The sequence below is a fragment of the Polyodon spathula genome, chromosome 1, assembly GCF_017654505.1.
Source record: "Polyodon spathula isolate WHYD16114869_AA chromosome 1, ASM1765450v1, whole genome shotgun sequence".
Taxonomy (NCBI): domain Eukaryota; kingdom Metazoa; phylum Chordata; class Actinopteri; order Acipenseriformes; family Polyodontidae; genus Polyodon; species Polyodon spathula.
Window position 1 is genome coordinate 96,449,713 of NC_054534.1, and position 20,103 is coordinate 96,469,815.

The window sequence follows — 20,103 nt, forward strand, 5'->3', positions numbered from 1 at the left end:
TGTCTGCGGCCGTTGATGCTCCAAATCCAATTGAGTTTCAGCGCTACAAACTAAACCTGGGAAACCAATTACGGAACCTTTCAGTACGGTGGTATTAATAAACAAGACGTGTTGCCTTTCATCTCCTAATGTGTTTCTTCACTCGGGTTTGCATACTTCCCCGCGCTACCCGTGAACAATGGCCCTTTGAACTGAAAATGATGTTATATTTGGAACTAAATTAAAAATAAATAAATAAATAAAATCCACATGGCCACAGGAAAGATGTATTCTCGCATGCTGACACAATGTACCTTTTAAAAACATACATTTATTTGTATTTTGTAATTTTCAGTAAACCTTTAAGCAACTCATGAATTATATATACCACAGCTTGTTTAGCTTGACTGTTTCGTACATGTATGTATCATTTGGTCAGAAAGGCTAGATACAAATAATAATAATAATAATAATAATAATAATAATAATAATAATAATAATAATAAACTTAATTGACATCGTCTTTTTAAAATATGAGTCATTTTCTTTATATTAAAACAATGTACATTATTTTCTTTTGGGATCAGTTATGAATGTTTCTGTTCTTTTTTTCTGTACAACAGTGCTCAGCAGTTTCAATGGGAGGGGTTTTGTGGAGTTTGTTCTCTCCCTCTGTAGTTGGTGTCGCTGTTGAGTGGGTTCACAAAGGAAGTGAACTGGAATATGGAAGTACACTACTGTGTAGTACAGAGATGTTTGTTTTTTGTGTTTTATTATGTTTGTTGCAGACCACTTTAGGAAATGATGAACAGGGCACAATCCAAACGTTTGTCATCCCGCACAGTCACATGGACGTGGGCTGGGTGTACACAGTGCAGGTATTTTATTTTTTGCATATAGTATGTTTCGGAATTCATTTTTCAATTCATGTATCAAACAGCAGTGTAAAAAAAATCAAAATGCGTTGATAATTAGGATAATTTACTGTACTCTACAAGCGAACAACAAAACTGGCATTTTTTAAATATTGTAATGTACTAAATGTTTTTGTTACAGCTTTTTATCAAACAACTATATACTTGTCATATGATAGGTCATGGAAATATAGGAAACCACAACAAAAACCAACGTGACTTCCTGTGTACAATGACTGCGCAAGCTGCCGTTTATCTAGGTGTAACAAAAGTAAATAATATAATGCAAACTCATCTATTATCAAAGAATGTATCTATTAACAACAACACAGCATACCTTAAATTGAAATTCAATTCACAAGGACAAAAAACAGCTTCCCTTAAATTGAAATGCAATTCATGCTAGGGTGCGAAAGATCTTTATTTGAGCTGTGTACTTTTGCTCCACAATTTATTTAAATACGTTTTATTTGAATTTTGCAAGCACAAAGTGTCAATCATTCCTCTCAGCCTGGAACCCAAAACTGACACTCAATAGACGAATTGTGGGTGGGGATTCAGAGCTGTGCACAATGACCGAGCTGAAGTTAGGGCTGAATTAAATTACTTATCCCCGGTTCGACGGTTTAAATTAGTTATTTATTCCCGATTCGAGACTGAAGTTAGTTACTTATTTGCACAGTTACGTATTAAATATTAACTAACATTATAAGGGGGGAATCACATACATAATCTGGATGTGCCACCTCTAGTAGGGTATCATTTTAAAGCTTGAGCATTTCTCTTCAACATAAAGTAGATTGCAGAGAGGCACAAATAGGCATTCGGAGGCTATGCCGTGAAACACACACACATTTTTTTTCATGCATATTAAGGCATATTGTGAGGGCTTTGCAACCTCAAGATGAGGGGTGTGATGTTGAAGGTTAAGCAGTTTTCTTGCAAATAGAGTATGGTGCATAGTGGCGTGTACCGTACTATTAAGTGCTATTTATACTCGAGTTGCATAATTAATGACTTATTATATTTGATGTATATAATCAAACGTAATTGTATTTAATTATTTAATTCATCACAATGTATCACACATGGGGATTACATTAATTTGCAGTCCATTATGATTTACTTTACATCCTATGGTTAGTTTCTGGATTATAACGTTATGATGTAATTAATGATGAATTGCAGGCACGGGTGAATTCATAATGCATTCCTATTTTATCAGCTGATAAATGAGTTCATATGTAGGCTAATTAATCATGAAATACAGACACTTCAAGTGTTAACCACATAAATAAACGGATTAATCAATATAAAATAGTAATTAATAGTAAATTAAACATAATGTACTTATCCATGATAAGTAATGTATAGTGTTACATTAAAGTTAATTTTCAACAATTACATTAAACTGACCGTATAGTCAGTCTTGCTTTGGGACACGAGAACACACCCATGGAAACACTAGATAGGACACGCCTATACAAACTCTCTGAGTGCCTGCAAAGATAATCTGTTTAAATAGAATCTATCTTTTATGTTAGTGTCAAACCGGCAGCCGTGTTGCCTAGGGTCGGAAGTATATTCCCTATAAGGAAACAGAAGCGGAGATACAAAACAGGTGTTTAATTGATGTTTAAACTTTTATTTATAACAGTAATATATTATAGCAACAAATATTACGTGAAAATATTGATTTACAAAAACATGTTTGTTAAACACGCTGTCATTCAAATTACTGCATCAGTAACAGTAATATATTATAACAACAAATATTACGTGAAAATATTGATTTACAAAAACATGTTTGTTAAACACGCTGTCATTCAAATTACTGCATCATTATCCGATTAAGTGTAAATCGGATTTTCCAGTTATAATAAATGAAAAACATGCATTGTCGTACTTGTCATCACCATTACCTGTTATTATTTTACCTTGTCAGATATTAATCAGTTTTGAACATGTGTATAGCATACTGATTTCAACGTAACCCTCACGATTGACGGTAATTTTCAGACACGAACACCTAAGGCAATTTGTAATGATGACCACAACGTGCGGTTTTCCAAAAAAACCAAAATGAATACGGTTCTTTACCATGGTAGAGATTTTATTTATTTTAATACAACATTCTAACAGACTCAGTCACATTATGAAGTTGCAATTGTGTTTTAATAGTGTAAATGGAAAATCCAAACTATGTACGGTGTGTGTGTGTGTGTGTGTGTGTGTGTGTGTGTGTGTATATATATATATATATATATATATATATATATATATATATATATATATATATATATATAGCATTTTTTCTTCTTCTCTTTGAACTGACTTGTGTTTTACTTCATCTTATTTTTTATTCAATAAATACATGTTTGTAAATTTATATATAAAAAATTTACTGCAGGTGTATTTCAGGACGTTTTGGTGAAAAGCCCTTAGTCAGTGTGTAAAAATAAAAACTAAACCGTGTAGTAAACTTTAAAAGTAAATGTGTAACATGTGCACGTGAAATAGAAAAGTTAAATGACCAAGCCAAGTACATGCACAAGTTTTAAAAGCCAGTGTGCACATGACGTAGAGCAGCATGAAGAGGAACACAAACAACCATGGAACTGGTAAGTTGGAGCCATAACATTTTTACCAGATACACACAGTGGATGAGACATTCTCATTAGGAGCTGTTACTGTGACTTCACAGTAACAATGCTAGAGACCCTCCGTAGCTTCTGCTGCAAACTCTATGTGATCAGAACACAAAAACCGGACTCCAAGCAAACGATACTCAGATGCATCAGCTATAGACATCCTAGAGTCGCCATTTTCAGCACAGAGGCTGTATTATAAATTAAAACACCTGCATTCTTAACTTCTGGAAAGTCCATATCTGTTGGTACAGATCCCTCAGTCGAACTGTTTGCCCATGCTGTGTCAAACAGATCTTTGAAATGCTTGCGAAACGCCGTATTTTGTTGACGTACAGTAATTCTCCATTGATTTATTTTTAAAGGATTATTCAGAAACCTAAGAATATTAGAACATAAGAACATAAGAACATAAGAAAGTTTACAAACGAGAGGAGGCCATTCGGCCCATCTTGCTCGTTTGGTTGTTAGTAGCTTATTGATCCCAAAATCTCATCAAGCAGCTTCTTGAAGGATCCCAGGGTGTCAGCTTCAACAACATTACTGGGGAGTTGATTCCAGACCCTCACAATTCTCTGTGTAAAAAAGTGTCTCCTATTTTCTGTTCTGAATGCCCCTTTTTCTAAACTCCATTTGTGACCCCTGGTCCTTGTTTCTTTTTTCAGGCTGAAAAAGTCCCTTGCGTCGACACTGTCAATACCTTTTAGAATTTTGAATGCTTGAATTAGGTCGCCACGTAGTCTTCTTTGTTCAAGACTGAACAGATTCAATTCTTTTAGCCTGTCTGCATATGACATGCCTTTTAAGCCCGGAATAATTCTGGTCGCTCTTCTTTGCACTCTTTCTAGAGCAGCAATATCTTTTTTATAGCGAGGTGACCAGAACTGCACACAATATTCAAGATGAGGTCTTACAAGTGCATTGTACAGTTTTAACATTACTTCCCTTGATTTAAATTCAACACTTTTCACAATGTATCCGAGTATCTTGTTAGACACATTAAAACATTTCACATCGAAAACTAAACATAACGTATATTATTGTTTTTTATAAATTGAATTTCAAACTGTTAACTCTTACACAGAGTTGTACCATTGCTCCTTATTATACCTGTATTTAATCCTGCACTTAAACTGCCTTCCTTTAGCTGGATCTGTAATACTTGTAACACGCTTATCTAACCCTGATGTAACTATTGCCATATTGTTCCGCCCCTTAATGTAATTTTACCCTTACATTACCTTGTACTTCCTCTTATTAGGATTGAAGTTATTGTGTATTGTACTTGCTGTGATTAGGTCTGAAGTTATTATCATACTTGCTCTTATTTATACTATAATTTCTTTATTCTTTAAAATTCTTTAAAATACTGTATATGTTGTAACAACTAACCAAGTTACCCTGGATAAGGGCGTCTGCTAATAATAATAATAATAATAATAATAATAATAATAATAATAATAATAATAATAATAATAATAAAGTGGTTTTGAATACTGCACTCGTAAATGACTGCACTTATACCTAGGCAAGATGGCGTATCTCTTTACATACCAAAATGATGTAATGTCCTATCTAGTGTTCTATGGGTGCGTTCACGGAGATCATTCTTAGAAGATCGTTGGCACAGAATCAGCGCAGAATTATCTCCGTGAACGCACCCTGTATCTCTGCTCCCGCAGCTGCTTTTCAAAGCTGTTCTGGGCTGTGCTGGATCTGCACAGATTTTTCAGGGTGGAGCTTCGTGACGTCACGCAGCATCCCTCGCAGAACTGCAAATCTGTGCAGAACTGCGGAAATATGTGCTGCAATAACTCACCTTCAACATCGTGTTTAAATGTTACTCCAAGACGAGACAAAACAACACATACTATGAAACTGTTAGAAAAACAAAAGGGAATGGCATTATGGGATTCTTTCTGACAGCCAGAAACGTCAAATAGTCCTGGTTTGCAACAGTGCCAAACTGCACTCCTGGTAAACAATCGCCAATCATATTAAAATATGTTTCCAGAATGTATTTGTCATCTAGGTTACTATAATACATTGAAAGCATGCAGGATGAAATTCTGGTCCAACATGTAGTTAAACATGGACAGAAATGGAAAGTGCTGCTGTTGTACTGTAGTCAGAAGCTGTTTCTTTGTTAGTTTAATGAGAAAACAGTAATACTGATAAAAGCACTATGTTAGCCTATAGCTTTGGAAATCTGGTCAGCCTAGCTAAGGGTTGTTGCTATTTCACTTTGATTGACAAAAAAGTCTTTTGGACAGTTGTATTATAAAAATTAGATATTCAAAACAATTGTGTTTTTTTTTTTGTTCGTTTTTTTGCTAATCATGACAGGAAAGCATGCAGGCATATGCAGCGAATGTGTACACCACTGTGACCGAGGAACTACTGAAGGGGAGACAGCGTAAATTTATTGCAGTGGAGCAGGAGTTCTTTAGATTGTGGTGGGATTCTGTTGCTACGGATACACAGAAACTGCAGGTTGGCCTTTCTAGCAAATTCAAAATACCGAAGCTTCCTGTCAATAAGCAACAAGTAGTGATGAGCCCAATACATAAACTGCTGTTGTCATATAAAAACTGTCTAAACATGTCATGACCACCAAATTATATTCATGCCAAAACAGCAGACTTTCAGTAACAAAAGTCTTTTAAGTTAATGTTGTCTTATACGGTGGTTTTCATTAACCTTGACATCTAGTGTTTACTGTACTGTATTTTGCTACTAAGTCATACTGAATATACTGATTATTTTAAAATAGTTGTGCAGTTACCTACTGTATCTCCTGAATTAAGACTTATTTAAAACCGAACTGTATCTTGTACTTCAGGTACGCTATTTACTTAAAGAAGGACGTCTGGAGTTCATTATAGGTGGTCAGGTGATGCATGATGAAGCAGTGACACAACTTGATGACCAGATTTTACAGCTTACCGGTAAAGTTTGGGCTTAAATTTTTTTTTCTTGAAATTCGCCCTGTTTTCGAGTAACCGTACAGTTTCTGAAGACAAAGTTAACAGGCAGCATGCTTTACTGCTCAGTTGGGTTTTTCATAACTTTCTGACACTGCCTGACTGAACATCAGTCACTACGAACTGATCAGAGCACGCTGTTTTAGGCTAAACAAATCTACAGTACAATGTAAAACTTTACACTAAAGTTGACTTTGCGGGACACATTTAATTGCAGTTTATATCTTTATATCTTAAATAAAAAGTGAATGCAGGTAAAACTGATTTACACTGTCTTGGGGACTGAGCAACATACGCTGTCAGGGCATAAACCACAGCTACATTTCAGAGCCCCAGGGAACCCCTGTGGATTGCATCTACCACTTATTTGTAGAGCAAATCCCAGGATAGCCGTGAATGCAGTCTAGGTTGATTGACCCAATGCTTTATAATGCTCTAAAAAACAATCTATGGCCTATTCTAGCGGGATAAAGGTTGACAAAACAACCTCATAGTTTCTTATGTTTAACCTGATAATCTTTGTTATTAAAGTTACTAAAACAATCTAACCATGTGCTCCAGAGGGCCATGGTTTCCTGTATGAGACTTTTGGAGTAAGACCTCAATACTCTTGGCATGTGGATCCCTTTGGAGCCTCAGCTACCACACCAGTTGTATTTGCACTTGCTGGATTCAACGCTCATCTCATCTCCCGCATTGACTACGACCTCAAAGATGACATGCAGCAGAATAAGGTAAAAATGAATAGGAAGGCTGTTATATACTGTACACATATTGGGCAAAAAAAAACATGCATTATCTACTAGCTCTGTTGTTCCTCATAATATTAATTTTGTATGCACGTGGCTTCCTTGACATGTATTCTGGAAATGTAAAAGCTGCATCTCCCAGTTTAAGTTCTCAGTTTTCAGGTTTTAAATGTAGGACTGCATATATTCTGTGATGTTTCACAACCCATGCCTTATTAAATTGTAAAGTGTAATAAAGTGTGGTGAAAACATAGTAAAGCAGTGGTAAGAATTGTAAACCCCATGTGTGGTAAAGCATATTTTGTGTTTTTAAAACAGAAGCTGCAGTTTGTGTGGAGGGGTTCCCCATCGTTAGGCCAACAGCAAGACATCTTCACTCATACAATGGACCAATTCAGCTACTGCACTCCATCATATCTTCCCTTTTCTAACCGGTGGGTCTTCTCTTCTCTTGCTTGAGTCTCTCCCTTTTGGACTTAAAGAACCCAGCTCAAATCTTGTTGAGTAGTGAAGTAATATTGCAAAATGGAGTGAGATTTGCAAATAACACTACATCAGTTTGTTTTTCCAAAAGTATGTCAAAAAACAGAGTCTTTAGTTCTTCAGAAATGTACTTGTTTATTCAATATATGCAGGGGATCCCTTTTGCAAGCGCAAAACAAGAGTTTTCTTTTTTTTTTTCCATAGAAGAATAGACACATTACATTTATATAGCAAAGCCCAGACTGGGTTTCTCCACCACAGTCCTGGCCGTACATCAATCACCTGGGGACTATACCCTACTTATTTATGCCTGTCTCATGGTGCCATGTGCAGTGTAAGCAGTGTCGTGTGTATAAAACCTAGTGCTGAATGCATACAATCTAGTGCTAAGTGCAAAAAATATAACTGGTTTGAACTGGACCTTCGTCTTGTTGTCAGTTCTCCCCACATGTGTTTGCATTCTACTGATCTCCTTAGAGTGCTTGAGCACCTTTAGCTTCACAGTGCTGTTATTTATTGCAATGCTACAGGCTTGCATAATGAGTTTAGCTTTACGCCCAGACTACGTGTTTCTGGTTTTCTTCTGTTGTCACTAGTAGTACGTGCATTGTGGAATGATCAGTCTGCTATCCAGTGTTACTCTCTTCAGAAAATAACACAAATGTAGCTCTCGCAAGTCCGCATGCTTTGCAAACTGCAACTCCATCCTGTTCCATGTTTTCCAACAAGTAGAGAACCAAACCTTTCTGTGATCTGTCAACACCTTAGCATGGTGTGCGGCCACTTTGTTGATATTTGAGATACAGTGTGCATTAACATATTTGTATGCAAATAATCCTGAAAAGACCACATAGAAACAAGTGTGCTATGTATTTCTTCTTTTAAAACAAAAGTGTAAACACTGAGAAATCTACATGGGCATACCTAAATAATATTGTGGCTCCAATTGTGTTTTAGGTCAGGCTTCTACTGGAATGGAGTGGCCCTCTTTCCCAGCCCCCCTGAGGATGGCATTTATCCCAATATGAGTCTGCCTGTGTCCAATGAAAGCCTTCATTTATACGCAAAGACCATGGCAGACAATATCAAAGAGAGAGCAGCCTGGTTCAGAACCAACCATGTTCTCTGGCCATGGGTAAGATATTGTAATATATATATATATATATATATATATATATATATATATATATATATATATATATATATATATATATATATATATATATATATTATCATTACAGTGCTGTCTGCCCTTTTTTGAAGTTCAAAGACACATTTTCAGAGAGGAATAAAATGGTTTTATTCTTTTCAGAAAATGTACACTTGCTTCTGAATAGAACCATGTGTTTTTATTTTTTCATTTAGTCCATTTCTCCTCTGTTTCATCCCCAATTTGAGCTGTTGGATATCATCTCATCGCTGCAACCCACACACTCTTTGCTAGATAAGCCTATGGGGATCCCAGGGTATGTCAGGATATTGGATCTGGTGAAGTTCTTTGTGTTATTTACAAAGCTAAACTTCACTGATCAAATGTGAAGCCCTTCACGGCCAGAAATATACCTTTTGAAACGGGTAAAGCACTGTGCCGCTTGCATTCTGATAAAAGACTGTCTCTGTGTCCATTCTTCCTGTGCATTTTAGAAATTAATTTGGGAAGAATATTAGACACATAATTACTGCTCAGAGGGTTTTCATACTTTGACATATGAAACCTATGTTGTGCTTCAGAAAGACCAGCTTGCATGAAGTTGTACCCAGCAGAAGCACAGAGCTATATTGTAACTCTTTGATGGATTTTACAATTTGTTGAGATGATGTTTCAGGCTGTTCTTAATTATTACAATGTTCTTTTTTTGTTTACTGTAATAACAGGGATGTGACAAGCAGTTCTTTAATTCCTCGGTTCAGTTTGAAAACATGGACCCCCTCATGGATCACATTAACAGGCACTCAGATGAGTTGGGGGTCACGGTGCAGTACGCCACCCTGAGTGAATACTTTCAGGCTGTTCACACAGCAAACCTCTCCTGGGAAGTGAGGGAAAACCAGGACTTCCTACCATACTCCACCGGTAGGTGCTTCTTTATTTTTTTTCAATAGGTTTCCTACATTTCTTAGTAGTATTATCATAAAAAACATGTACACCCAATTGTAAATAACTGTAAATTGTAAATAATTGTAAATCACCAAAAATGGAATTACAGCTTTATATGTACATTAGGGAGAACATTATTTGTTATAGTTTTTTTTTAAAAATTTTTATGTATATCAATCAAACTCTTTTGCTGCATTTTCTTGAATTACTTTGAAATAAGGATGTCATATGGGCCTGCTGATGTTGCTAGTAGGTTTGCACAGCTGATCTTAGGCAAAGTCAGTGAAGAAATTTGTGTTAATTTGCGTTACAGGAGCTGGGCAATAACTAAATGACAATGTTATAATCTCCTTTAGTGTATACAGTTATTTCTAGTATTATTTGTAATGTTATGTTTTTATGTTGTTTAGAGCCTTTTCAGGCGTGGGCTGGATTTTTTGCCTCTCGGAATGTCCTGAAGGGCTTTGCAAGGAGAGCGAGTTCTCTTCTCTATGCTGGAGAGTCCCTGTTCACACAGTATGCAGTGATGCACCCAAGCGGCCCCATCCAAAAAGAGTGGGCTCTGAAGCACCTCCGGGACCTCCGATGGGCAGTCTCAGAGGTAAAGCTGCCTAAACCTCACAAATCTATAAGGCAGATGTTCTCAACCTGCCAGAAAAGGAGGGGATGATTATTCAACAATGTTTCTGCTTAAATATTTTATTTTATTATTTTATTGTTAGGTCCAACATCATGATGGTATTACTGGAACCGAGTCGCCCAAAGTTGAAATTATGTACCTAGACCATCTGACTCAAGGAATGATGGGTGTTAAGGAGTTAATGGCTGCATTATTCATTTTATCAAGGCAAAACTCACCATACCCTGGCAACCTGGAAGTCAAGAACAAGAGTGAGTTATAAAACATCATATGAAATAAAAGTATTTCAAATATTTCATCCCCCCCCCCCCCCCCCCACACCCTTGAGCTTGTGCGTTTTTTTTGGATTGTTGACACAATTCATTGCTTTCATCTCTAGAATTATTGTAGGGGTAACATAAACCCTTGGGGAATTTATTGGGTAACAGTGCTATTGACCTCACATTGTACGACCGGTTCATACAGCACTGTTAAATGAGGACTGCTTATTATGTTGATGCTAGTTACTGTATATTCATATTTTTAAATGTGTTCTGCTTTACCAGGCACCTCTCAGGACCTTCAACAACATATCCTAGTGTATAACCCACTGGCTTGGCATATCACTACGTTCATCAATGTTACAGTAGCATTCCCAATGGCCAAGGTGTATGATGACAGTGGAAACCGTATTCCAGCCCAGGTAACTTGATTGAACAATTACAGCAGTCTTCAGGTGCAGGATTTGTAAATGGGCAGAAGTTGGCATGGTCACATTCTCTCCATTTCTGGTTTGGCCCTTTTTTAATAACATGTAAGAGCATATTATTGTGTGTGGTTTGTTTACCAGAATGTCAGTGCTTTATAGAAACTGCCTGCTGTGATCATCTTTAGAGAAACGCATTGTATGAAGTTTATACCCTTGCATGTTTCTGGTAATTGGTATGGGTTGGGATCTTTTGTACCCAGTAATTGGAAGGAACACTAGCTTGCTTTATGAGCACCTGCATTTCTGTGTCAGTGCCACATTCTGAAATTGCATTACAGTGCTATTTGTAATTTCACTAAACTTAAACAAGCAACTGAGTGATACAGCTATGTTTGTCATTTTGTAGTACTGTAGGGCCTTATTTTTTATTCTGCATCATGGGAAGGTGCGAAGGTGCTGCCATGTGGTGTATACAAATGAGAAGTAGTCATTTTAAATTGAATAGTAGGGAGAGTGAGATTCTTACTTCAAAGTCAGCGTTAATGGACTTTTGTCATGGTTAAAACACAAACAAATGTGGCTGCGATATGTGATATAGAAACATGCTTTTTTTATACTATAGATACTAAAATCATCTGAGTCCACTTCCTCGTATGATTTATACATTCTTGTGACTTCAAGTGGACTCAGTTACAGAAGATACAGGATTATGCTTGAAACATCACCTTGCAGCAAAGAATCAGATTGTTTGCCGACTTATATTGGAAGAGTAGTGAAGTTTGACCGGCAAATAGTAAACAAGTCAAAGAAGCTGGGTGTGAGACTGCTCCCTGTGATGAATGAGTGTTACACGTTGAGGCTGGACCAGGACACTAACTTACTGAACAGCATAACAGACAGGTGAGCTTCCACCTCTTATGCCTTTAGAGTCTGACTGAGCTGAAACCAGCAGATAGCCTGGTTCATATTGGACAGCTGCTTATGGGTCCTGTTTTCAATCATGTAGATCCCAGCTCTGTTTGAGAGTATTCACTATGTCATTCAGAATACTTGTGTGACAGGCTGGCGAGTGGATAGAGGCCCAGTGACAGACTGCAGTTCAAAAAAATAATATTTTTGTTATAAATAAACACAAAATAAAAGGTCACAAGGGCCAAAACAAAGATATTCAAACACATATAACAAAGCAAGACTTACAAAATAAAGGTTTCCAGGCTGGGTGATGCCTTCACTGGACCAGAAGATTCACAAAACAGCAAACCAAAAAAAAAAAAAAATAGCAAGCACAACCATCCACTTGCTTCCTCAGTTCCCTCCTCTCTCTAATGGGAAGCTGAGCCCTCCTTTTATGTCAAGTGGCTGGGTGCTGATTGATCGTTTATTACTCCAATCAACCCCAGCCACCTGAACACAATAAACCCAGGCAGGTAGGGGAATTTAACCCCATCCCTGCCAATCTATATAGGGCAGAGCTCTGCTCTGCCGCAACTTGGTTATCTGAATTTCAATTGTAGAAACCTGGTGTTGAGTGCAAGTGTTCTAGAGAGCCTAAGCCTTTGTGCAAATTCCAGCAGTGTTATGAATATGTTAATATGGATTTCAAAAGGAATTGGTTTTATGCTGTCATCCTGTATTGTGAATACTGCAGTATCAAATCTTATCATTTGGGGATCACAGAAGACAGGTCAGCACCTGTAATTTGTCTGTCACCTTGTGCAGTAGCCCTTCATACATATTCTAGCACAGAGATCATACTGTAATAGCCAAACAGTCATTGTTACCACTGGTGCAAACATATATTCCAAGATCACATAGTGATTGAAGAGAATGACACGTCGTGGAACTGTGGTAGATACAGGTAACAGACACAGCAAGGCAAGATGGATAGTATTTCAACCTCCAGGTATATAAATGACTGTCAAATTTATTAGAGCATGTTATTTTTTTGCAGAGACACAGGACGGACTGTAAAAGCAACCCAGGATTTCCTTGAATACCATGCTAATGGAGATGTGCAGCAGGGACCCATTTCAGACAATTACATTTTCACCTCTAATGGGTCAGCAGTCTCGGTGTCGGAAGCCATTGGATTGGAGATTGTGATTGGAAAGCTAGTAACCGAGATAAGGCAATACTTTTACAGGTATTACAACAGTTTATACACATCTATTTCAAATATATATTTCAGATCAACAAAAGTATGATATACCTGTTCACATGTAAGTTGTTAACTTTTTGTAACTTCTAGCACAGTAGTTTTTAAAATGAATAATTTTAATTTCAGATTGGTTGTTGTACAGTATTATTGAACAACCTGGTCAAAGAGACAGTGTTATCTACTCAAAACCTGACAACAAGCATGCACTGAATTCATGTTGCTGTTTTATTTATAGAAAAGAGACTGACAAGGACTACAGCTATGTCATGTACACAAGACTCTACAGTGTGCCTGCAGAGTACGACGGGAAAATGTTGTGTCACAGACTAGAACAGGAGTATAAAGTGGGCCCACTGGAGCTGAACAGAGAAGCAGTCCTAAGGACCTACACGGATTTAAACAATGAAAAGACCATCTTTACAGACAACAATGGGTACCAGATGCTTAAGAGACAATACAAGGCTTACGTGAACAATACTGTGGCTAGGGTAAGTAAAAATACATGCAAAAAAATACATGTGTTTATAATACACTTAGGGCTTCTGATTCGGTTTTAACCGATAAAACCCGATAACACACCCCTGATTAAAGAAAAAAAAAAATGAAACCGGTCGATAGCCATAAACACCAGAAAACACTGGAAAAACTGTGGAAATGGTTGATCAATTAACGTTGACTTTACCCTTTTTCCATTAAAAAATAAAACCTACTACAAAAATAATAATAAATACATTTCCCAGTGCTGCTAGGCAATGTCCCGCCTTCCTGATTTGCATCTATCATTGGTCTGTTCTGAATACTTTAAACCCTCCCCAACTACTGAGTGACAGCACATTCCTACATTTCTATTGGAGACTCTGCTTGCGAGATTTAAAAAGAGGTTACAGTCAGGATGGAAGCTTGTTAGCAGGATTACAGTTAAGATACAGAGGATTTAAAGCAGAACTGTGGTGAAATGTACAAAAATGCCTCCACACAAAAAACCCAGAAGAGCGAACTCATGACCATAGGGATTTTGTTGTGGAAGACAAGGAAAGAAGGTACAACTTAAATGTGCAAGTCCTGTTGAGTTACTACTATACATATTTTGATAGAAAAAAAAAAAAAAAAAAAAGCATTTTGGAAAGTAACCAAAAACATAATTTCATACAGCATATCAAAAATGAAAGCCCCGAAAAAAGTGATTTACATAAAACTCAAAAATAGCTAAAAATAAGCACCGCAAAATACAATTAATAAAAACAGAAAAACAGAAGCCCTAAATATGCTCTGCATATAGACCCCCAAAGGTCCTAGTTCAGATGACAGGTCACTGACTCAATAGGTCAGGTAAGCTGTGTTAAGGCAGTGTTTGGAGAACTTTAAAGAAGTCTTGTCTTAAGTGGTCAATATGAGGCAGTAATTTACTGTGTTGTGTTTTAGCTACGTTATGCTACATTGGCTCACTGTAGACAAGGAATAAAACTAAAAATTGTTATTTTGAGATCGCAAGATAAATAATCTCAGGATCTTGACAGTACAAACCATAATGATATTGGGGTTATGTGTCCTTGCACCTCATATAGTGTCTCTTTAATGGATGAAAATATTCTGCACAGCCCAGTCTAATGTTTACATACTAGTTTTCTATTGCAGAATTATTATCCCCTGGTGCGGACTGCTTACATTGAAGATGACTCAACAAGATTAGTGCTTATCGGTGAAAGATCTCATGGCGTCTCTAGTCAAGACAATGGACAAGTGGAGGTTCGAGTCTTTCCACTATCATTTGTAACTTTGTATCATGTGTTTGACTGTTTAATCCATTATATGCACTAACTATCATTATCTCAAGATTAAGCAAGAAAACTTGAACCAAATGTTGCATATAACTACCCTGTTTGTGCATTTCTCCACTAACACATGGACAGCATTTTATTTACCTTTTTTGTGGAAATTTGCATAATAATTAACACTCTTGCCCATGTTTTCAATATGTCAGTGTCTACAGTGAAGACAGAACATTGGTGTAATGTCTAATATAAGGATTTCATCATATAAACACAAAAGACTCCAACAAAACCCATTTAAATGTATAGAAAAGGCCTACAGTGTGTTTCTCTGTGTAGTAGTATGACAGTACAAACAGACTTGCTCCTATGGAGTAAGAATTCCTTTCTCAGTGCGTCATGTGTTACAGGTTATGCTGCATCGAAGGCTGTGGAACAACCAAGAGTGGAACCTGGGCTATAACCTCACTCTAAACGACACCTCCGTTGTGCGTCCAGTCTTTTGGTTAATGCTGGGGTCAAAGCCAGTAACGTCAGCTCTGTACCCAAGGAGTGGACTGGCTCTGGAGCACAGACCTGTGGTCATGCTACTTGATATTCCAGGTCTGTCCCATTAACTTGTGTTTTTCTTAACATTGCAAACTTGTTAATTCATACACAGGGCAACGCGTTGGATTCTGAAAAATATCTTCATATGACTGTAGAGTGATCAGGTTTTGACTCCTTCCCAGACATATTTTGTAATTAATATTTTGCAGTGAATATGGGGGTTAAGTAATATACTGTACTATATACTTCAATTGTTTGTTTCTATTTATTCTAACTGGCTTCATGTCTTAACTGTTCCAGAAAAGCCCTCTGTGAAGAGTTGGCCCGAGGGACACAGCAGGGTCCAGGCAGAGCCTATCAGCCTCCCACCAAACCTTCACATTCAGAGCCTGAGCATTCCTGGCTGGAGGTACAGTTCCAACCATAGTGAGCAGCTGAGAGACATTCTGCAAGGTACCTGTTTCAATTCAAGCATTATATTCTCAAAGCATCTTATATTAGATTTAAGGTATGTTTACAAGTAGGCACTAAATCATGGAAATCTCTTATTACTACTCACAAGGCCCTAAATTACTTGTCTGAGTTTTTTTCTGGTTTGGTAACTTTATTGGGTGCTTTTTCTTTTATGAACAAATCATGCTAATTATTTCCTGTAAATACCTTTGAGAATCTAGCCATACTTTTTCTGTTTATTTAATACTGAAGAGGAACATTTGTTGTATTGCTATTTAAAATACTGTACAATTACAGAAAAACAGAAACAAGCTGACCCAGATTTTGATCGAGTGCTCCTGAGAATCATGCATTTATATGAGGCTGAAGAAGATCCTGTTCTGTCTCTGCCTGCAACTATCAATCTGAAGGTATGAAGAAAAGTATGTGTCTGAATATATGCACTGTATTTTCAACTCCTCAGCTTTAAAAGTAATGTTCATATTTGACAGTTAGATTAACAGATTGGTTAAATGTGTACAGGGGCCACTGAGGTCTTGCTAATTTAAACATTAACTTTAAAGGAATGGAAATAAGATTCCCAATGCATAGCGGTTCCACCCATTCCAGGTTTTACTAGAAGCTTGATAAGCCACAGTGTATAGGTAACAAGCTCAGGTGAGTCTTATTAAACTGTTGGTAAAACCAGAAGTGGATCAAAGTTCTATGCAATGTGAGTCTAATTTCCACCCCTACTTTATCAGTTAAACATTAAGATTTCCGAACTCAAGTGTCCATATGGGCCCATTAACCTCTCTGTTAAGCAGACATGTAACTCGGTTTGGAGAGAGTTTTTTTGACTCTGGGTACAATGTGTGTATTTATGATGGAAATGTTCTAACTCTCCAAATTGCAAACCCTTCGCCTTGCTTTTGACAGATTGACCATTCATTGTTTTGTATAATGAATCGCCTGTTTTACATATCTGACTAGGATCTGCTTAGTGGTTTGGGCACAGTGGCCTCTGTGGAAGAGCGTTCCCTCACAGGAACCTGGGATCTCAGTGAGATGAACAGATGGAAATGGAGAACCGCACAGAAAGAAGACAAAGGTGGGGTGTTTCAGTATGATTTAATTATGAGATAACTAAAGTGGCGTGATATATGCTGTATTTAATGGAAAATGGCCAAACAGCCAGTTAACAAGAATTCTTGATTCTGCATAAAACTTTAATCGAAAAGCACATAGCAGGCTCTTTAATGTTACAAATGTGTGTGAAGCCACAAGCGACGCTACAAACTAATATGGATGTTCTTCTAGCGTTTATTTGTCAGTGAGGGGATGGGATATGAATGTATTAATTTGTTCAAGTTTATGGACCACGGACATCATTCGGTTATTTTTAGCCTTGATAGTATTCACATAGAGTTTATGTACTGCTGAAAGGATGTATACAATACATCTTCATTTATTTTATTTTTCTTGCAGACTCAAAAAGCAATTTCAGCCCAGTCACTGAAGACTTTTCAGTAACTATTTACCCAAAGGAGATAAGAACGTTTTTTGTTTATTTCAATCAACAGTGAATTGCATTCAAGTAATTGTAGATAACTAAATAATTCAACGTAGGTCTCAAAGAAACTTTTTTTTTTTAAAGAAACACGTTCTAGCATGGATGTATTTTCATTTCAAAATATGGTTCTACTTTAGGTTAAAGCAAGCTCTTAGTTTATATGCCGTATTCTTTGGTTATCTGTTAGCACTTGCTCTTCCTGGGTCGTTTCACCTCAGCAGCGTCTTGGGGTCAAAGCATGTCCATCAATGGGTGAAGCAGCTGGGTGTACAATGACAGCAATGACGGCGTGGAAAGGGTGGGGTTAATGGCGTTCACCAGGTGAAATAATTAAGGAAATGCAAGACAGTATGGCTTATAAACAGATTTCTTTAAAATGAAAATACATGTTTGCTGTAGCTTTCTTTCAAAACTGCAAATTTGAAACCTGTATTATGAACGGATGTGCATGACGGAGAACTTTTATGGAGCTATTTGGTTAGCTACAATTACTTTAAGATATTGTATATGAAGATATATGCTTTTTGGAGACTCAAAATAACCATTTTTTGTTTCCATTCCAATCCTTTCCTGCTGAATCATGTTTGTTCTTGTAATGGAGGGTGAGTCACATTTTTTGTAAATAGCTTGCATATGACTTATAAAGTGGTAACTGGCTACCTTTTAGACCAAATTAAGTGTCAGGGTTATCTTGTGATAAATTATCAGGGAAGAATTCCAGGATTTACACAGCACTGCTTCAGACTGAACAGTAGTTGAAGGAATATCAATCAAGTATATTTTAATAAAAAAGGCAGTATTGTTAAATTATGTGTAGGTGCAAAAACAGAAAGAAGAAATGATGCATAACACTGTAGTGTCCATCAAAACTTGCGTGAGATTTCATGGAATGCCTACATGTGTAACATATTTTCATTGGGCTATCTTGACAATTCTAAAAGCATTAGCCAAACTGGCCCTGAAATGTAACATTTTATTACTCTGATTATGCACGGTTGTTAAAATAAATAAATAAATAAATAACTACATCACTGCAAAAAATGTTGTTTGATTGGAGGTTTTTGATTTGTAATAATGTAAATAAACAAAGCAATGTATATCTTGATACCAGAGTCACTATTTATCTCTCTTGAACATAATAATAATAATAATAATAATAATAATAATAATAATAATAATAATAATAATAATAATAATAATGCAAACAACCAAAAACCATCCAAACTTAAAACCCTAATACAGGAGCATACCTTTATTTTTCAAGAACAATTCCTAACCAGTTGTGGGATGGTAGTAAAATTTATCAAATAAAATACAGCTCCAATAAGGTGATGCACCAGCAGAGGGGGAAAGAGAGCACATTGTCTTAACAGTAGTACAACCTGCACCATTTCTGTGAAAAGAAACTTGTTACAAACTCACAAAAAAGCATGTAAAAACCTTGATAAAGCAGGTCCCTTGTGTGTTCTTATAACATACATACGTACAAGTATGTACCGTTTTTATCTGAAAGAAAAATATTAAAAATTACAATGAGAACACAATGTATAAGAAACAGCTTAAAAGAATGCTATCCAATGATTCTTTTATTAGTTTTACTAACATAACGTCTCATCCAGTGCTAGAGAATAGTCTGGTTCTTCACTTGGTAATACAGGATATGTAAATCTTTGAAATATAGAACTAATTATAAACTGATGCATCCTGGTACTGTACTTTTTCTATAGATCACATGATCGACTTGCAGCTAGAGTTAGTTTGAATAACAGCACAAGTGATTAGGTATCAGCAGCACTTGCACTAGTCTGAACAGATATATAATTTGAACCACACAATCATTATGAAATATATTCTGATATAGCTGTAGAAACCAAACTTCAATATTATAAATCTGTATTGTTTTTACTCCTTACTTTATGTAATCAAACAAAAGCTGTACACCAGATTTGACAAAGCATTTTAAGATCAGATTAGTGAGGATCTACTGAATGTTCCAAATTAAAATATAACTAGAATTGGTTAGACTGTGATACAGTTCCATTTCCATGTAACCACACACTTATTACACCAGCTGTTACCTTAAAAACAGAACCATTGATCGTTAAACAGTTAATACCACCTTATTACATTGTTATATATGGATCATAACCTTCTTACCAAATAAACTAAAAGGATGAAATTCTCTTGTTGCCAAAGGCAGTATCCACAAGTGCTTAATCCGAATTTTAATATAAAACTGTAAGAGACTAAGTGACTTGAGCCTGCTTGTACTTGTCCTGTCCAATGGAAAAGTGTAGTGAAACATCCACATGTTTCATTAAGTTTATACAAAAATGATAAAAGGGATGCGTACTGTATACACATACACACACACACACACACACACACACACACACACACACACACACACACAAACTGTATGCATTTTACTTGTTTAAT

At 36.5% G+C, this 20,103-nt stretch overlaps 1 protein-coding gene across 1 annotated transcript; it reads left to right on the plus strand.

Moving 5' to 3' along the window:
• The first annotated feature begins 679 nt into the window (after positions 1 to 679).
• Positions 680 to 18,744, plus strand: man2b2 (mannosidase, alpha, class 2B, member 2). Its single transcript, XM_041266951.1, has 19 exons — positions 680 to 857; positions 5,888 to 6,034; positions 6,384 to 6,489; positions 7,087 to 7,259; positions 7,593 to 7,708; positions 8,715 to 8,892; positions 9,633 to 9,831; positions 10,266 to 10,456; positions 10,578 to 10,746; positions 11,041 to 11,177; positions 11,806 to 12,083; positions 13,135 to 13,326; positions 13,577 to 13,829; positions 14,977 to 15,087; positions 15,521 to 15,713; positions 15,960 to 16,112; positions 16,410 to 16,522; positions 17,085 to 17,202; positions 17,580 to 18,744. The coding sequence occupies exons 1-19, from the start codon at positions 732 to 734 to the stop codon at positions 17,675 to 17,677; spliced, it is 3,051 nt and encodes a 1,016-aa protein (XP_041122885.1). The 5' UTR covers positions 680 to 731; the 3' UTR covers positions 17,678 to 18,744.
• The last annotated feature ends 1,359 nt before the right edge of the window (positions 18,745 to 20,103 follow it).